At 40.6% G+C, this 14,368-nt stretch overlaps 2 protein-coding genes across 2 annotated transcripts in view; both read right to left on the reverse strand.

Moving 5' to 3' along the window:
• Positions 1–2,387: 2,387 nt before the first annotated feature.
• LOC148355616 (uncharacterized) lies at positions 2,388–6,409 on the reverse strand. The gene is made up of 2 exons (XM_088349885.1): positions 5,713–6,409; positions 2,388–4,913 (listed from the first exon to the last, which is right to left on the reverse strand). Exons 1-2 carry the CDS (start codon positions 6,151–6,153, stop codon positions 2,916–2,918), a joined length of 2,439 nt encoding a protein of 812 aa, XP_088206011.1. The 5' UTR covers positions 6,154–6,409; the 3' UTR covers positions 2,388–2,915.
• Positions 6,410–12,925: 6,516 nt separating this feature from the next.
• The window catches only part of LOC148355617 (histamine H3 receptor), a 32,511-nt gene continuing 31,068 nt past the window's right edge, over positions 12,926–14,368 (reverse strand). The window contains exon 4 of the mRNA XM_088349288.1: positions 12,926–13,748. Within this exon, the coding sequence (XP_088205414.1) occupies positions 13,272–13,748 (477 nt within the window). The 3' untranslated portion in view covers positions 12,926–13,271. The remainder of the gene's footprint in view (positions 13,749–14,368) is intronic.

A 14,368-nucleotide genomic window follows, 5' to 3' on the forward strand; every position in this document is an offset into this window, starting at 1 on the left:
GTAGGGAAATTCAAACTTCCAGCAGTAGCCTTGTGTGGAAAAATAAAATAATAAAATAAAGATATTGAATACAAAAATACCCCATGTAACGTGTTGATATAGAGTATTTAAATAGTGCTACATAAAATACACACTGTAATGAAAATGGGGTAATATGCAAATGTGTGGGTGTGGTTTAATGCGGGCTTTTACTCCCCCGGGTGGAGTTAAAGAGCCTCATGGCATGAGGAAGAAATGATCTCCTCAGCTTGTCCGTGGAAGAAGACTGTGACAGCAGTCTCTCACTGAAGGTGCTCTTCCGTTTGGAGATGATGCTGTGTAGTGGATGTGATGAATTGTCCATGATATCATTTTGAAAACTCTGGGTGTTTTTCACCCAATTAGTATAGAAAAATGAAATGCATTAAGAGAGTGGGTGTGAAATGCAAAGCGGGTGGGGGTTCAAGAGAGATTTGCAGCCTGGTTTTGCACATATTCATCCTTAATAAAGGACAGGATAGGCATAAATTGGAAGAAAAAGGAAGAAGTAAGAAAATGTAAACTATGTAGTTTCGCAAACACTCCACTGCCTTGAACGGCAGTCCATTTGATCCTTGGCACCACTCGTATGGCCCTCTCTGATCCCATTTTGCTCGGCCAGTGTCACTTGCGGCTAGAGGTGAGATCAGGCCTAGAAAAAAATCATCTCCACCAGGCCTGAGTTGCGGGTATATAAAACCGAACCCGCCCAAACCCGGCAGATTAACTTGATTCGATGAGCAGGCCCGAAATAAATCCAACGCTTTAAGAGCACCCAAATCAACCATTTGGCGAACCAAAGTGAAACAGAACAAAATGGCACCAAAAAAGAAAATCACATTTTGCAGGTTACAAGATGCAAATTGTGAAATATTTAGACAAAAAGTAGAAAGAAAGTTTGTAAATCTTGTAAGCTATATGCAAGAAGTTTTTTTCTGGTTTTTGAATTTTTAACCTTGGTAGCAAATATTAGTTAAAACTATCTACTATTTTCTCGACAATTTTTTTTTCACCAAGAAACAAAATAAAACAAATCTTTGTTTGGTGGGCTATTTACCTATAAGAATATATTAGCTTAATGCAAGAGCTGAGGTTCCTGTGGACTTGTCCTTAAGTGGATCACTAGTGCTGGTTCATTGTGAATTTCGAGTCATGTCAAGTGATGTCATGTTTATTTGTACAGCCCTTTATCTCAAAGAGTCTCAAAGAGGTGCACAGACCGCAGATTATTGCAAACCACGGACTATTATTACATGAGGGCAAGGAAAAACTCAAAAACCTCAACATGAGGAAAATGAGAAACCTTGAGAAGGGACCGCACATGAGGTAATCCCCCTTCCAGGATGACCAGGCTGCAATGGATGTTGCAATAACAAATAATACACAGCTATTGTCGACATAAAATATAGGTTATTCATATGCTATAGAATAGAAATGTGTTTTAAGCCTAGATTAATACAGTTCCACTGAGGTTCCAAATCATTTCTCAGGGGGAAGAGCATTCCACAGCATCGGGGCCTGAATGGAGAATGCTCTCGAGCGAGCGGTTCTCTTCTTGGCACTCGGGATCAGTAGTAGACCAGCATTTTCAGAGCGAAGGCTCCGGACCGGAACATAGGGGGAAATTAAATCTAGTGATATGAGGGAGCAAGTCCATGTATGATTTTGTATAATACCAACAGAACCTTAAAATCACATCTTAAGCTAACAGGGAGCCAATGCGGGTTAGCTAAAATCGAGGTAATGTCGAGGAAACTTTCTTGTCTTGGTTAAAAGCCTCGCTGCAGCATTTTGTACCAGCTGTAGGCTCTTGATTTTGGACTTCGGGAGACCGGAGAGTGGTGCATTAAAGTAATCAAGACGGAAGGTAAAAAACAACAAACAATTAACTATAATTCCCCCATCCGACTGAGACAGCATAGAGCGAATTTTAGCAATGTTGTGAAGATGGAAAAAAGCTGTTCTAGTAATATTCTTAACGTGTGTTTGGAAGGACAGATTGGGGTCAAATGTGACACCTCGATTTTCGACTGTGTCACTCTGGGTGATATTACATTTTTCAATGTTCAGAGCAGTTTTTGAGAACAAGTCACGGCATTTAGATGGACCAATAACTAACATTTCTGTCTTTTCAGATTTAAGGCGCAAGAAGTTGAGTGATATCTACTCTCAGTGAGGCAGGCCTCCAAATTTCCACAATTTAGTGTGGCAGATTCCTCCATCGGATGATATAGTTGAGTATCATCTGCGTAGCAATGGAAACTGATATTCAGGGATGTGATTTGACCAAAGTGAAATTATCTGAAAATTAGCGGGGGGGGGGGGGGGGGGGTGATTGCTAGCTGGGGGGGGGGGGGGGGGGAAACCAGGTAGGACCAGGGCAGTGCCCTGGTGGGGGGAAAAGTGGGGCGAAGCCCCCCCCCGGAGCTCATGGGTTTTTTTAAGTACTTTCAATGCACTCAGATGACAAAGAAATAGACAAGACAACAGCATAAATTTTCAATGTATATTGAACTATCCCATATAAAATTACAGTTTAAGTCAACTCAAAATCAGTCACATTAAAAAACATTTCCCCAACGCCACTATCTTAATTGTAAAGAAGATGGTTCCAGTGGCAAGGGAGACCCTAGACGACCGGCATCTTTCTACAACTGCAGGCGGCTAACGGGATCCAGGTCTGTAGGAAACCGCCTCAAAGCGTGCCGCCACCAGCTTTTGGGATCACTCTTAGTCTGGACTCTACCCTTCGACCTGTTCGGCTTGGGTAACCCTACCAGGAGTACGAGACTCCCGCCGACATAGCTCTGGGGGTCATGGAGACGCGCAAAGTGCCCCACCACGATAAGGTGGTGATCCGTCGGGACACAGCTAAATCCATTCACATGACCCAAACACTACTTCCTCCTAGACTTCATTGCTTTGGAATGGGTCTTTCTAGCCTGCTTCTGTGCAGCTTTGATGGTTCTTCTTGAGGCAGCCTTGCTCATTTGGGTGTCCTGTTTCACAGCAAGTTCTGTTCGTTTTGCAGACAACATAGCTGCTTCTGCATCCTTCTCCTCCCTGTACCTTTTGGAGGATGTCCTCAGATTTAGGCACAGTATGGACTGCACAGGATCCATCAGAATGTCTTTCCTTCCAAAATGGCTGACAGAGGTGGTATTTCTTGCTCTTAGGGCATATTTTACAGTCTGGATAGAACTGTATGTGGCTATGTCCATTCTGCATGCTTTGGGGTTCAGGACATCACCCATGACACTAAAAGCCCCCTCTACTTGCGGCCCATGGAAGCAACTCATGAGAGCCTTCACCATCTTGGCCAGGGTTGGGTATCTTCCAACAGCAAAGACTTGGGCCCACCAACGATCCAGTGCAATTGCCTTCCCCTCTGAGTCCAAAGGTGTTGGCAACTCACTGTCCAACTGGTATTCTCTCACCTCGAGATCATAGTTCCCCAGCTCTGACTCATCAAGGACATTGGTGACCAACGACGACAGCTTCTTCAGTTGGTTTAAAGTTGAGCTGTGTCCTCTGGCAAGTGGGTCAATGGCAGAGGCTGCTCTCAGAAGCTTGCTGTTCATGGGCAACTTTTTCTGAAGGTACAGACCACATGCCAGATATGCTGCCTTGGCTTTGGCTTTGAACTTGAACACAACTGACGACTTGTTAGAAGAATCCATCAGTTTGCTGGTGACACCACCATAGAAAATATCATTTTCTCGGAGTTGGTTGGCTTTGTTGTTCAGTTCAATTTCTGTCAGTTTACAGCCTTGAAGGGACTCTGGCTTTAGGAAACAGGACAAGAACTTCTTGAAGAAGGACACTTGCTTGTCGTTCAGCTTGTGGATCATTGGCGTTTTCGTCTCAAAGGTGATCACATAGTTCTTCAGCAAGGGCAGAACTGCTGTGTACAGGTTGAGGGTGAGAAGCGTATCCAATCTTGTGAAGAATATCTTCTCATAGATCCTCTGCTTCCTCTTCCTTCCTTCCTCAGTCATGTTCTTTTGGCCTAAAGCTGATTGTATGTCTTTGAGTTTGGCTTTGACTTCTCTTGAAAGATCCTTCTTGTGGTAGATGGCCATGATGGTGGGAAGATAGAGTTCTTTATCTCCTCTGCCAAGAAATGCATAGTAGAAGATGGTAAAGACATCCATGAGGCGTAAGGTGGACATTGAAACATTATAGTTTGAAAGCCATCGATGGCTGACAAATCTCTCTGGCATGGTGAAGGTGATGCCTGTCAGAAAGCAAATTTCTTGAAGAGCTTCCTTCAGATCGGTTGACCACTTGAAATCGTTGAAGAGATCATTATGGAGTCCTTCAATCTTGTACTCAAATGGCTTGCAAAAATGCTTAGAGGCGTTGTGGATGTGGTGGCAGGTATCCCCATCTATGTCAAGGAGATGTGGTGCTGGTCCCTCTCGCAAACGCGTCTCAACTCCAGATTTGGAACCCCGCATCACTGCACATGAGTCCATCAACACAGACACCAAATTGCTCCAGGGAATATTGTTCTTGGTCATGAGGGCTGAGAGTTCATCAAAGAGAGATTTGCCGTCAACTTTAACAACACTCAAAGATGCTAAATGTTCCACCACAACAGACTTTGTCGACGGGGAGAAATAGCTGACGAGAACACACAGGACACGGTGTAGATTGTTGCTGGTGGACTCATCAATGTTCATTGAAAAGTGGGAGGATCTTAAGTTTGTTAAAGTCTCATCAAGCATAGTATGGGCAAGGCCATACTTTGTTTTGTAGGATGCACTGGTTCTATCCATGGACAGTCCATTCAGAGCTTTTGGATCCCTTGCCAGTTCCTTTGACAGTGTGATGAGCTTTGGGGCCATGGTGAACGGAAGAGAATTTTCGGCCAGCACTCCCAACAGCATTGCCTGAAGAATAAAAGAAATTTAACAATAATCAGTAAACAATTAAATAATTTAAATAATTATTTGAATTATAATCCAAAATGTCATGCGACCAAAGTAAATAAAAAAGGATTTAGTCTAAACTTTCATGCACATTCACATGTCAGAGTATTTATTATGGTGACAAAAAAATGTTGAAAATTAGCTACAAACCATTGGAAATAATATTTACCATGCAATAAATCATTTAATCAATCATTCTTAATACATAATGGATAACAAAAACATAAAATACCTCATGCAGCAAGCTCTGATAAAAACACAATCATGCATTCGACTAAGATCATCTCTGTAACTGCATACATCAAGACACTCAACATCTTGAAACCTAAAAAGTGCAAACATGCAGCATTCATTTGAGTTTGTGTCAATGATTAACCATGTTATTAATATTAAGTAAATTATGTACCATAATAATATCGTGGCCATTAAGAAAATCAATGGTAGAATATCATACAAGTACTTAATTTAAAAAATATAAATACTGACAATAGTTTTGATTACTATTAGGCTTAATAATATTTTTAAATTTCCTAAATCATATTTTAAATGTAATAATTTATTTCTTTAATAGCAGCGTATCCAAGTATTTGATAAATGAAAGTACAATAAGTATAGGCCCTACAGTAAAGTGTTGGTGTAATGTACACATGAAAATCTATTATTGTAATTGTTAAATATTTATGGCCATTTTTATTACGTTATAATATTTTCGAAAAAAATGGGAAAACTGTCAAATAAATTTGAAAAGTTTACCACCTACCTCAAAATTCACGACTCTATCAGCAACTGGTACAGGTTGTTGGGGTGGATCACGTCTCTTTATTACCGCTTCCGATTGTGATGTCAATAAGGGATGGAGGCCGTAAAGTTTTGGAGTTTTCGTTTGGGCACCGAAACTTCCAGCGATGGAATAATTTGTCGTTCTTGACTGGAGTTCTTTCACGTGTTTTTTGCTCTTTGCGTGACTTTCAAGAGCTTTGAAACCTCTCCCACCATAGTCGATGGTATCATGACACCAAATGCAAAGTGCTTTCCCGGCACGATCGATCTTCCGAATAAAGTCATTGAACAAATTCGTCACAGTCTTCTTTCCAACATTCGTAGATAATTCCTTCTCCAACCAGTCCCATCGAAACTTGTTTTTTACAATCTTATCAATTTCTTTAGCTCGCGGAGCATCTTTGCGTTCGATCACGGACATCTTTCTTTAAACACCCGGCAAAAACGTGTGAGAAATGAACAATGGCACACTCCTATAACAAGCGCGTTTATTGGTCAACACGAGACTTCAACCAATCGCAAGTACGTTTCATTTCAGTTACGGAAACACTCAAATGGCATGCTGTCGAGACGAAATCGTTTTTTTTTACCAATTAAAACACCGGAAATTTTAAAATTTTATTTTTGGAGATAAAAAAAGCGGAATTCCGCGAATTAGCGGAAAAATCACATCCCTGTGATATTATACTTGCGAATAATATCACCTAATGGAAGCAGGTAAATGCTGAAAAGAATTGGGCCAAGTACTGAACCCTGCGGAACACCACAGGTAACACTAAAGGGCTCAAATGTTTTTTCACCATATTTAATACAGTGCGTCCTATCTGAGAGGTAGGATCTGAACCATAAGACAGTTCCAGAGATACCAATCCATTTTTCCAACCGTTCTAGTAAGATATTATGGTCCACAGTGTCAAAAGCAGCACTAACGTCCAGTGATGAAGCACAAGAGTTAAGGCGCAAGAAGTTGAGTGAAATCCATTCTTTTATCTTTAGTAAAATGATATTCTTTTTAGTCGTTGACTGAGTGTATTCAACCCAACTTTCAATAATCAGCAAATTCATTTTAGAAATGCTATCACGAAACCAGAACAGACCAGTGGACCCCAGAGCATTCGTTTTAGTTCTTTTATTAAGGAAGCGTTCAGGGTTTGCTGGAGACGTGATGGCCGTCAGACGTCAGCAGCAGCGCCGGGGAGATAGCTTCGGAGTGGGTAATCGGAGTGCGGTAATCAGGCATGTCGTGTTTACCGAGGCTGGAGAGGAGATTGAAGCGTGGGACGGAAACAGGTCGGATCGGAGGCAGGCAGAAACGGGTAAGCAGAGTTCTTAAATAATAATATATAATAATAATTATAATGAACGGGATATCAGGAGAAACACACTGTGTTACAAATGTACACTCTGACACTGGTCTCTGGACGCAGCGCGCTTAAGAGAGAAGTACCAGCCAATCAGAAGGTGCCCACCCAGGCGCCAAATGATTGTTCCAGGTGATCTGAGTTACTAATCATGACAAATGCATATAAAACCGGTAGCCCTTTTGACTAATTATTAACAAAAAGTAGCACTCGGCTTAAAAAGGTCGGAGACCCCTGGCTTAATGCTTATCAAAGCTAGACACAATTGATGAAATCTATATCAAAATATTCCTCAGGTGGTTAGTTTGTGACAACTAGCTTAAAGTTCAGCTAGCTGGCTTCTGGAATGCAAATTATAGTCAGTTAAATGTCATTTCACTCGATTTTGAAAGGGAATTTGGACTCGAGGCGCATGTTAAACTAAGCTAGTCCGGCCAAAAACAACACTCATCAGACGTTTCCAATTTTATATTCAGTCTTTATTTAAATATTTTCTTTGGCTACTCACACCGACACACATTCATCGCCAAGTTACAAAGTCAAGTGCTATATTTTTGTTTTTGCCGGGGTAGGGTAACAAATCAGTCTTTGAAGAGTATTAAATACTGCATTGAAAGAACACACCACTATTGAACATAGAGTTGGCATAGATATTTTCGTACCCCAAAAAATCGCTTATTGTGCTGTACAGTTCAACACGTCCGCAAAGGGACGAGAAGTGCAGATTTTTAGAGTTGGCAGGTTTCACCTACAAAGCCAACTTTTGTTTTTTTTTTCTTCACATTTTTGTGACATACAAAAACAACAACAAAAATGACATTCGGTATTGAGTCAACCCACGCGAGCTATTAGCTTCCTTTCGGACGTCCTCGGCGTTAAAGACTTGCCATTTGTCACGATATTGCTGCGAGATGACAGGCTCGGGTTCGCTATCTTTTCCAAATGGAGCTTGCGAAAGGACATTTTGTTGTAAGTGGTGATGGGGGAGGAGGGGGGATTGATATTAAAAGGTATCATAAAACATCTCAGGATGAATTATTGTGGTCATCATCTCAGGCAAAAACACACGTACACGCACAGTGGCTGGAAGGCTTAAAGCACGTCACTGCGGAGAGATTGTCTGTGATCGTCGGCATGCATTTCTAAGAGGACACGAGCATCTCACAGAGAAATCTGTGCTTTTCATTCGAAGCGATTGTATCTTTTTTTTTTCTTGTACTTCTTCCTTTTTTTAAGGTGCCATTAGAGTCCCAAGCTGCTACCTCCGCCAAGGTGGTTGTGATGGATTTGATTTTATTAATTTTTTTACAAAACATTGTGAAGGAACAGTCGAGGAAAAGGATTGATTTTTTACGTATGATTAAATATCAATTATCAAAAGTCTCTGAAAAACATTCAGGCGATGTGTTTTGAATAAAATTACCCGTGGATCACGAATAGGAAAACTGGTTTCGTCTTTCATTTTGGTGGTACAGCGGGGGGTAGGATCTTAAGCCTGTCGGGTCGGGACTAAAACGTCATTCATTGCTTTCGGGTTCGGGCTGGGCTTCTCTCTTGTTAAATTTTTGCTGCGAGAAGGGTGCTTAATCCGTCATGCGGATCCTCCTCAAAGAACAGGAAACCCAGAAAAATTATGGATTGACCTTTTTTTTCAGCTAGAGCAAAGCCCTCCTCCTTACTAATAAAATGTAAAAATTTGTGTTTGCTTTAGGCTCGGTCCCACAAATTTGTCAGACTGGGCCGGGCTTTAATACCCACAGGCTCGGGTCGGGCTGGATTTATTTAGGCCTCTAGGGGACACAGTAAGTGGGTGGTGACTTCTCCAGTTCAGAATCTGACAATTGTCATGAACGTCCAAAATGGCAGTGTACTCAGGGGAGACAGGTGACACTGTGCCTCACCTGTCATCGTGGAAACATGAAAATATGACATACCTGTCAACCTGTACGTTTTTGCCGTACAAAGTATGTTTATTATGCATTTTAAGACGTGTACGACGTACAAGAAAATCTGCACAGAAAAACGCAAATTTGTCTATTATGGGTACCATTCGGTATACACCGACTATCACGAAATGGCAAATCAATCAAGTCAAACGAGTTCACCGCTGTCTCTGTATCGTTTTTTTTCGTTGCAAACGAAGCGAGCGATTTGATCCTACTGTGCGCATGTGTCTGCCGCCTCGGATTTCATGTGGTAAATATGTAGTGAAAGGAAGTCCGTCTCTTTTTAGAGAACCGGCTTTTTCGGCTCAACTCATTAAAGAGAGCATGCTCTTAAACGGCTCACTCGCCTTGATGCATTAGATTACGAAATATTATGTTGTATAAAGAAGTTAAGAAAAAAAGGAAGTATAAAAGGAGAAAATGAAAAAAGACAGGTTTGTGGTTATCCCTTTAATCAGTCTATTACCGACAATAATTTAATCCAGAAAATGAATTAATAATTTGAATAAGAAAATGTATTATTCTACTTGATTATATTTGCATGTATTTTATCCTTCTACAGTGAACGTCCAAGCTACTTCATTTTTTAACTTTTTTTATAATAAACCTCATTCATGTCAAGCAACTCAGGATCTCACAACAAAATGTTAATTAACAATATTTATGATATAACAAAACACATGTACAATATAACATGTTAAACTAAATAAATAAACACGTTTGAAAAAAAAATATGGTGTAAGATTATTTTGTATTTTGTAAGCGAAAATACATCATTTTGTAAGGGCATGGAGCCCTGGAGGTTGACAGGTATGATATAAATATGTAAAATCGTTAAGTTAAATCAGTGATCATTTTTTTTCTCATTAAACTTCACAAATTTCAAATCTTCTATTTAAAAATTGTGTGTGTCAAAAGTGTAACATCCTTTGAATATTAATAATTAATGATGTATTTCTCTCTACTTACTCCCAAGCAGATAATTTGTGTATATAAAAAAAAAGTAATCTGCTGGAGACTATTACCCAAGGTGCGCATATTGAACATTTGTGAAATATCGTTCACATAATCCACTTTCTTTTGAATTTCTCATTCAGATTTGGAAGAATCCATTTTATGATCTTCAACATTAATACTTTTTCATTTAATTTGCCTCAATTGTGTCCTCTCTGTGATATTTACAGCTCAAAGGATATCCCATTTTTTGAAACACCGCCTATTATGAATACTGATAATAGAATTAGTATGTGATGTATTTGTCATGGTTGCCATGGCGCCCAATTGGTCCCTGCCGTGTGGCGCCAGGTTCTGTCACGGTTGCCACGGCGCCCATTTGGCCCCGCCCACTGACACCAGCTGAAACGCGTTGACAGATTGCTGCCGGACTACTTAAACGCGGTCTTGCGAGTTGCCATGTGTCAGAACGTCTGCGAAACTTCTGCTAGACTCTGTGTGATATGCCAAGTCCTGTGAATCTCCATTTTGCCTGTGTTTTGATCCTGTTTTATTTTTGGCCCGATCTGTTTGATATCAATCTACTTCCACGACCATCGATCCCCGGATCGAGTGTGCGCGCATTCCTCTTCTCCCCAATGAATTGTGAGTAACGTTACGCGATTGGGTTCTCATTCCTGTTTCCTGTCCTGGTTCGTGACAGTATTACTGTGCTGAGAAGCTGCAGAAGGCTCAGGTTTAAGATCTTACCTCTACCCCGTGACTGTCACCCGCTCCACCGCCACCCAAGCCAAACAATATGGGGGATGCTAACGCTACTCTGAGCTAGCACCAGGGTTAGGCTTCGCCTTTGGTTTTGACGTGATCGTACTTCTACGTAGCCACCTAGCTTAGCTGCCAAATGATAGGAAATGAGCTCAGTGCAAGATTATGTAAGTTAGCCCTCAATTCCAATATGGCCGCCTCATAGACGCATTTTGGGGAGTTGGTATTGACATCATATATCCCCCTTGACATTTAATGCATTCAAACGTTGATCCGAATTACAGTGGAACTTCCAAATTATCATTTTATTTGCCTCTACTTCAAGTCAGTACACAAAACTTCAGTTCAACAGGCCTTTAAAGTATTAAGGTCACAAGTGTGCATCGATTTTTCTTTGGCTTTTTTTGTGTTTGTATGCTAAGGGTAAAGTGGCGGTGTACGCACTAAACAGGCAACGGACGTTAAACGTCTCAATACATTCAATAATCTTCCTGTTCCGAGGTAGGGTTTCAAATTCCGGTGAGCTTCAAATAAATGTTTCTATCTAGGGTTAGGGTTTAAAAGTACTGTTTTAACGCGACGAGTAGGTTAGAGTTGAAAGTAGCAAAGCATTTTAAACTCGTGTCAAAGGAGCGCTCAATATTCGGACAGGGTTCCAAATTTGGGTTTTAAATTATGTTATCAAGAAGGGTTAAACATTACAGTTGTAAAAATAGAATGAATGGTTTCAAAGCAGGGTTTAAAATAGGCTGAGGATTTTCAAAGAAGGGTTACAAATTGTGTTTTTCAAATAGGACTTTTAGGAGTGTCAATGTAGGGTTTTAAACTAAATTTGGGTTTCAAGTTCGGTTCTAAACCAGGTTTACGGTTTCACAGACATGTTTTAAACTAGTGGAAGGGCTTTAATGTGGAGGTTAAAAGTTGGTTTACAACATCGTGTTTAAGTTATCAAGAATGTTATTGCAGTGGAGGTAGGGTTTTAAGCTAAGTTGGGGTTTGAGTTTGGGTTTAAAACAATAAAACAAGGTTTAGGGTAGAATGTCAGGTTTTAAACTTGGGTTAGGCCTTCAATGTGAGGGTTGTAAGTAGGGTTTAAAATTAGTGTTCAAGTTTATGAGAAGTGGAGCTACGGTTTTAAACTAGGATTGTAAACCTAATTTGGATTTCAAGTTAGCGTTTTAAACCAGTTTAGGGTTTTAAAGTCAAGTTTTAAACAAAATTTAGAGCTTCAATGTAATGGTTCAAAGTAGGGTTTAAAATTAAGCTCAACGTTTTCAGAAAGTTATTTGGGTGGAGTTAGGGTTTTGATGTAAGTTTTTCAATTACGAGAGGGTTTTAAGTTAGGGTTTTAAAGCAGGTTTGGGGCTTTAAAGTAAATTAACTACGATAAGGAATTCAATATAAGGGTTGAAAGAAGGGTTTTAAATTACTGTTCAATATCTTAAAGAAAGGTATTAGTTTTTGGTAGGATTTCATTGTAGGGTTTTTAACTGAGATGACATTTCAAGTTAAGTTTTGAAACCTGGTTTCGGGTTTCAAAGTCAAGTTTTAAACTAGAGTTAAGATTTTAAACCAGGTTTAGGCTTTCAAAGTCATGTTTTAACAAGGGTTCGGGGTTCAATGTGTGGGTTCGAGGTAAGCTTTCAAATTTTTAAGAATGATGTCAGACTGGAGGTAGGGTTTCAAAGGAGGCATTTGGATTGTTTATATAGAAGTCAAGTATATGATTTAGCCTATACCCTACTGTCTAAGCGTCTAAGCTACAATTTTAAATCTGGTTTTCAAACAAATACATCTTAAATAAATAAATGCACACGCAAGATTAAAAATCACATTTTTAAATTCAAGACATCATTTATTTAAATATTACTGGAGAAATTGGAAAATTGGCAAAGAAAGTTTTTAAGAAGCGCTTGAATTTGGCCATGAAAACGGTGTACGAAATACAATATTTCAAAATCGGTTTGCAGTCGAGGTTAGGGGTTTAACGCTCGAGTTAGGTTCACAATTGACGTATTTTTAGCTTTTTCCTCACTAACTTATAGGAATGTGTAATAAGTGTTGAATTACCTTGAATTAGCTAAAATAATGGAATCTTTTTCAAATCAATGCATTTTCTTTAGATTTTATGTTGTCTTTTATAAATAAAAGAAAATAATATATTATTTATATATTATTTATTTATTTATAATAGCCAATTAATCATTTTAACATCGGGAAAAAAGTTTACAATTACCTGGCACAAGGGTTGTTGCTCAAGTTTAGAGGTTCCACTGAAAACAGACTCTATTTTGATTTTTTTTTTTTTTCCGGCCTTGGCGGAGGTCTCTGCTCTCGTGATTCCTTCTTTTTGTGCTTTGAGCATCCTCACGGACTTTTTTTTTCTCTCTCTCTCTCTCATTTCGGACTTTTGTGATGGAAGAACACGGACGTGGAGTAGTCTTTTTCTCCCCATTTTTTTTTTTAGTTTACACAGCTTATCAGTTTTTGCATGGGTTCAAGTGTTTTCCGTTCTAGCACGATTGCGCCTCCGCTCCTTGAGGTCGCACCGATTGTCTCTTGGGGCACAGGATCTTGGAGAAAGCCCTTCGGAAGCTGCTGTGGCACAACGGGTAGAGGAAGGGGTTGATGGCCGAGTTGAGCCACAGGAGCCAGAAGGTGATGTCGTACCAGTAGGTGGCCACGCAAGCGCCGCTGCAGGCCGCCCGGATGATCATCAAGAGCGTGTACGGAGCCCAGCAGACGCCGAAAATGCACACGATGACGGCCAGCGATTTGGCCACTTTGATGTCGCGGGAGAGGCGGGACCCCGGGGCACGCCGGCCCGGGGCCAAGACCGTGGGGGAAGGTCGGGGGCTCCTCCGGCCCGGCGAGAACTTCTCCCGGTGGGCCGTGATCTGGTTGGCGTCCAGGTTGACGCAGGAGGAAGGCGAGAGGCCGTCGTCGTCCTCGATGACGGCCGAGATGGCGGTGGGCTCGCTGCACGACACCTTGGTCATAAATAGAACAGGGGTCATAAATGGAGCACCTTCCATTTTATTTATCAGTTTTAAGAATGATTTTTAACCCTTAGATGCATGACCTACAAGTTCCAGTAAACTCTTTCATGATTGTAACAGGAGTTGGTCAATGACCTAAAAAAAGAGCTTCCAAAGTTACTGTAGGTAATACACTAAGACGTCATCGGAGAAAGTTTTGTGGTCAGATGAGACCAAAATAGAACTTTTTGGTCATAATTCCTCTAACTATCGTGTTTGGAGGAAGAAGACTGAAGAGTAGAAACCGAAGAACACCATCCCTACAGTGAAGAATGAGGGTGCTTTGGGGGTGTTTTTCTGCACATGGGACAGGACGAGTGCACTGTATCAAAGAGAGGATGACTGGGGCCGTGTATTATGAGATTTTGGGGAAAACCTCCTCAGCGACATCCAAGAAACCTGACTGATCTAGAGAAGATCTGTGTAGAGGGGTGGACAAAATCCCTCCTGCAGTGTATGCAAACCTGGTAAAAGACTTCAGGAAACATTTGATCTCTGTAATAGCAAACAAAGGCTACTGTACCAAATGTTAACATACATTTTCTCATTTGCAGCTATATCCCACAAATAAA

This window comes from Urocampus carinirostris, chromosome 12 (genome assembly GCF_059441175.1).
Source record: "Urocampus carinirostris isolate Australia breed hairy pipefish chromosome 12, RoL_Ucar_1.0, whole genome shotgun sequence".
NCBI classification, from domain to species: Eukaryota; Metazoa; Chordata; class Actinopteri; order Syngnathiformes; family Syngnathidae; genus Urocampus; species Urocampus carinirostris.

Excerpts from the sequence above, each read along its gene's own strand:
- LOC148355616 (XM_088349885.1), bottom strand. The coding sequence starts at position 6,153 with ATGTCCGTGATCGAACGCAAAGATGCTCCGCGAGCTAAAGAAATTGAT. Across the intron at positions 4,914-5,712 it reads ATAGAGTCGTGAATTTTGAG|GCAATGCTGTTGGGAGTGCT; the intron begins GTAGGTGGTAAA and ends TTTATTCTTCAG.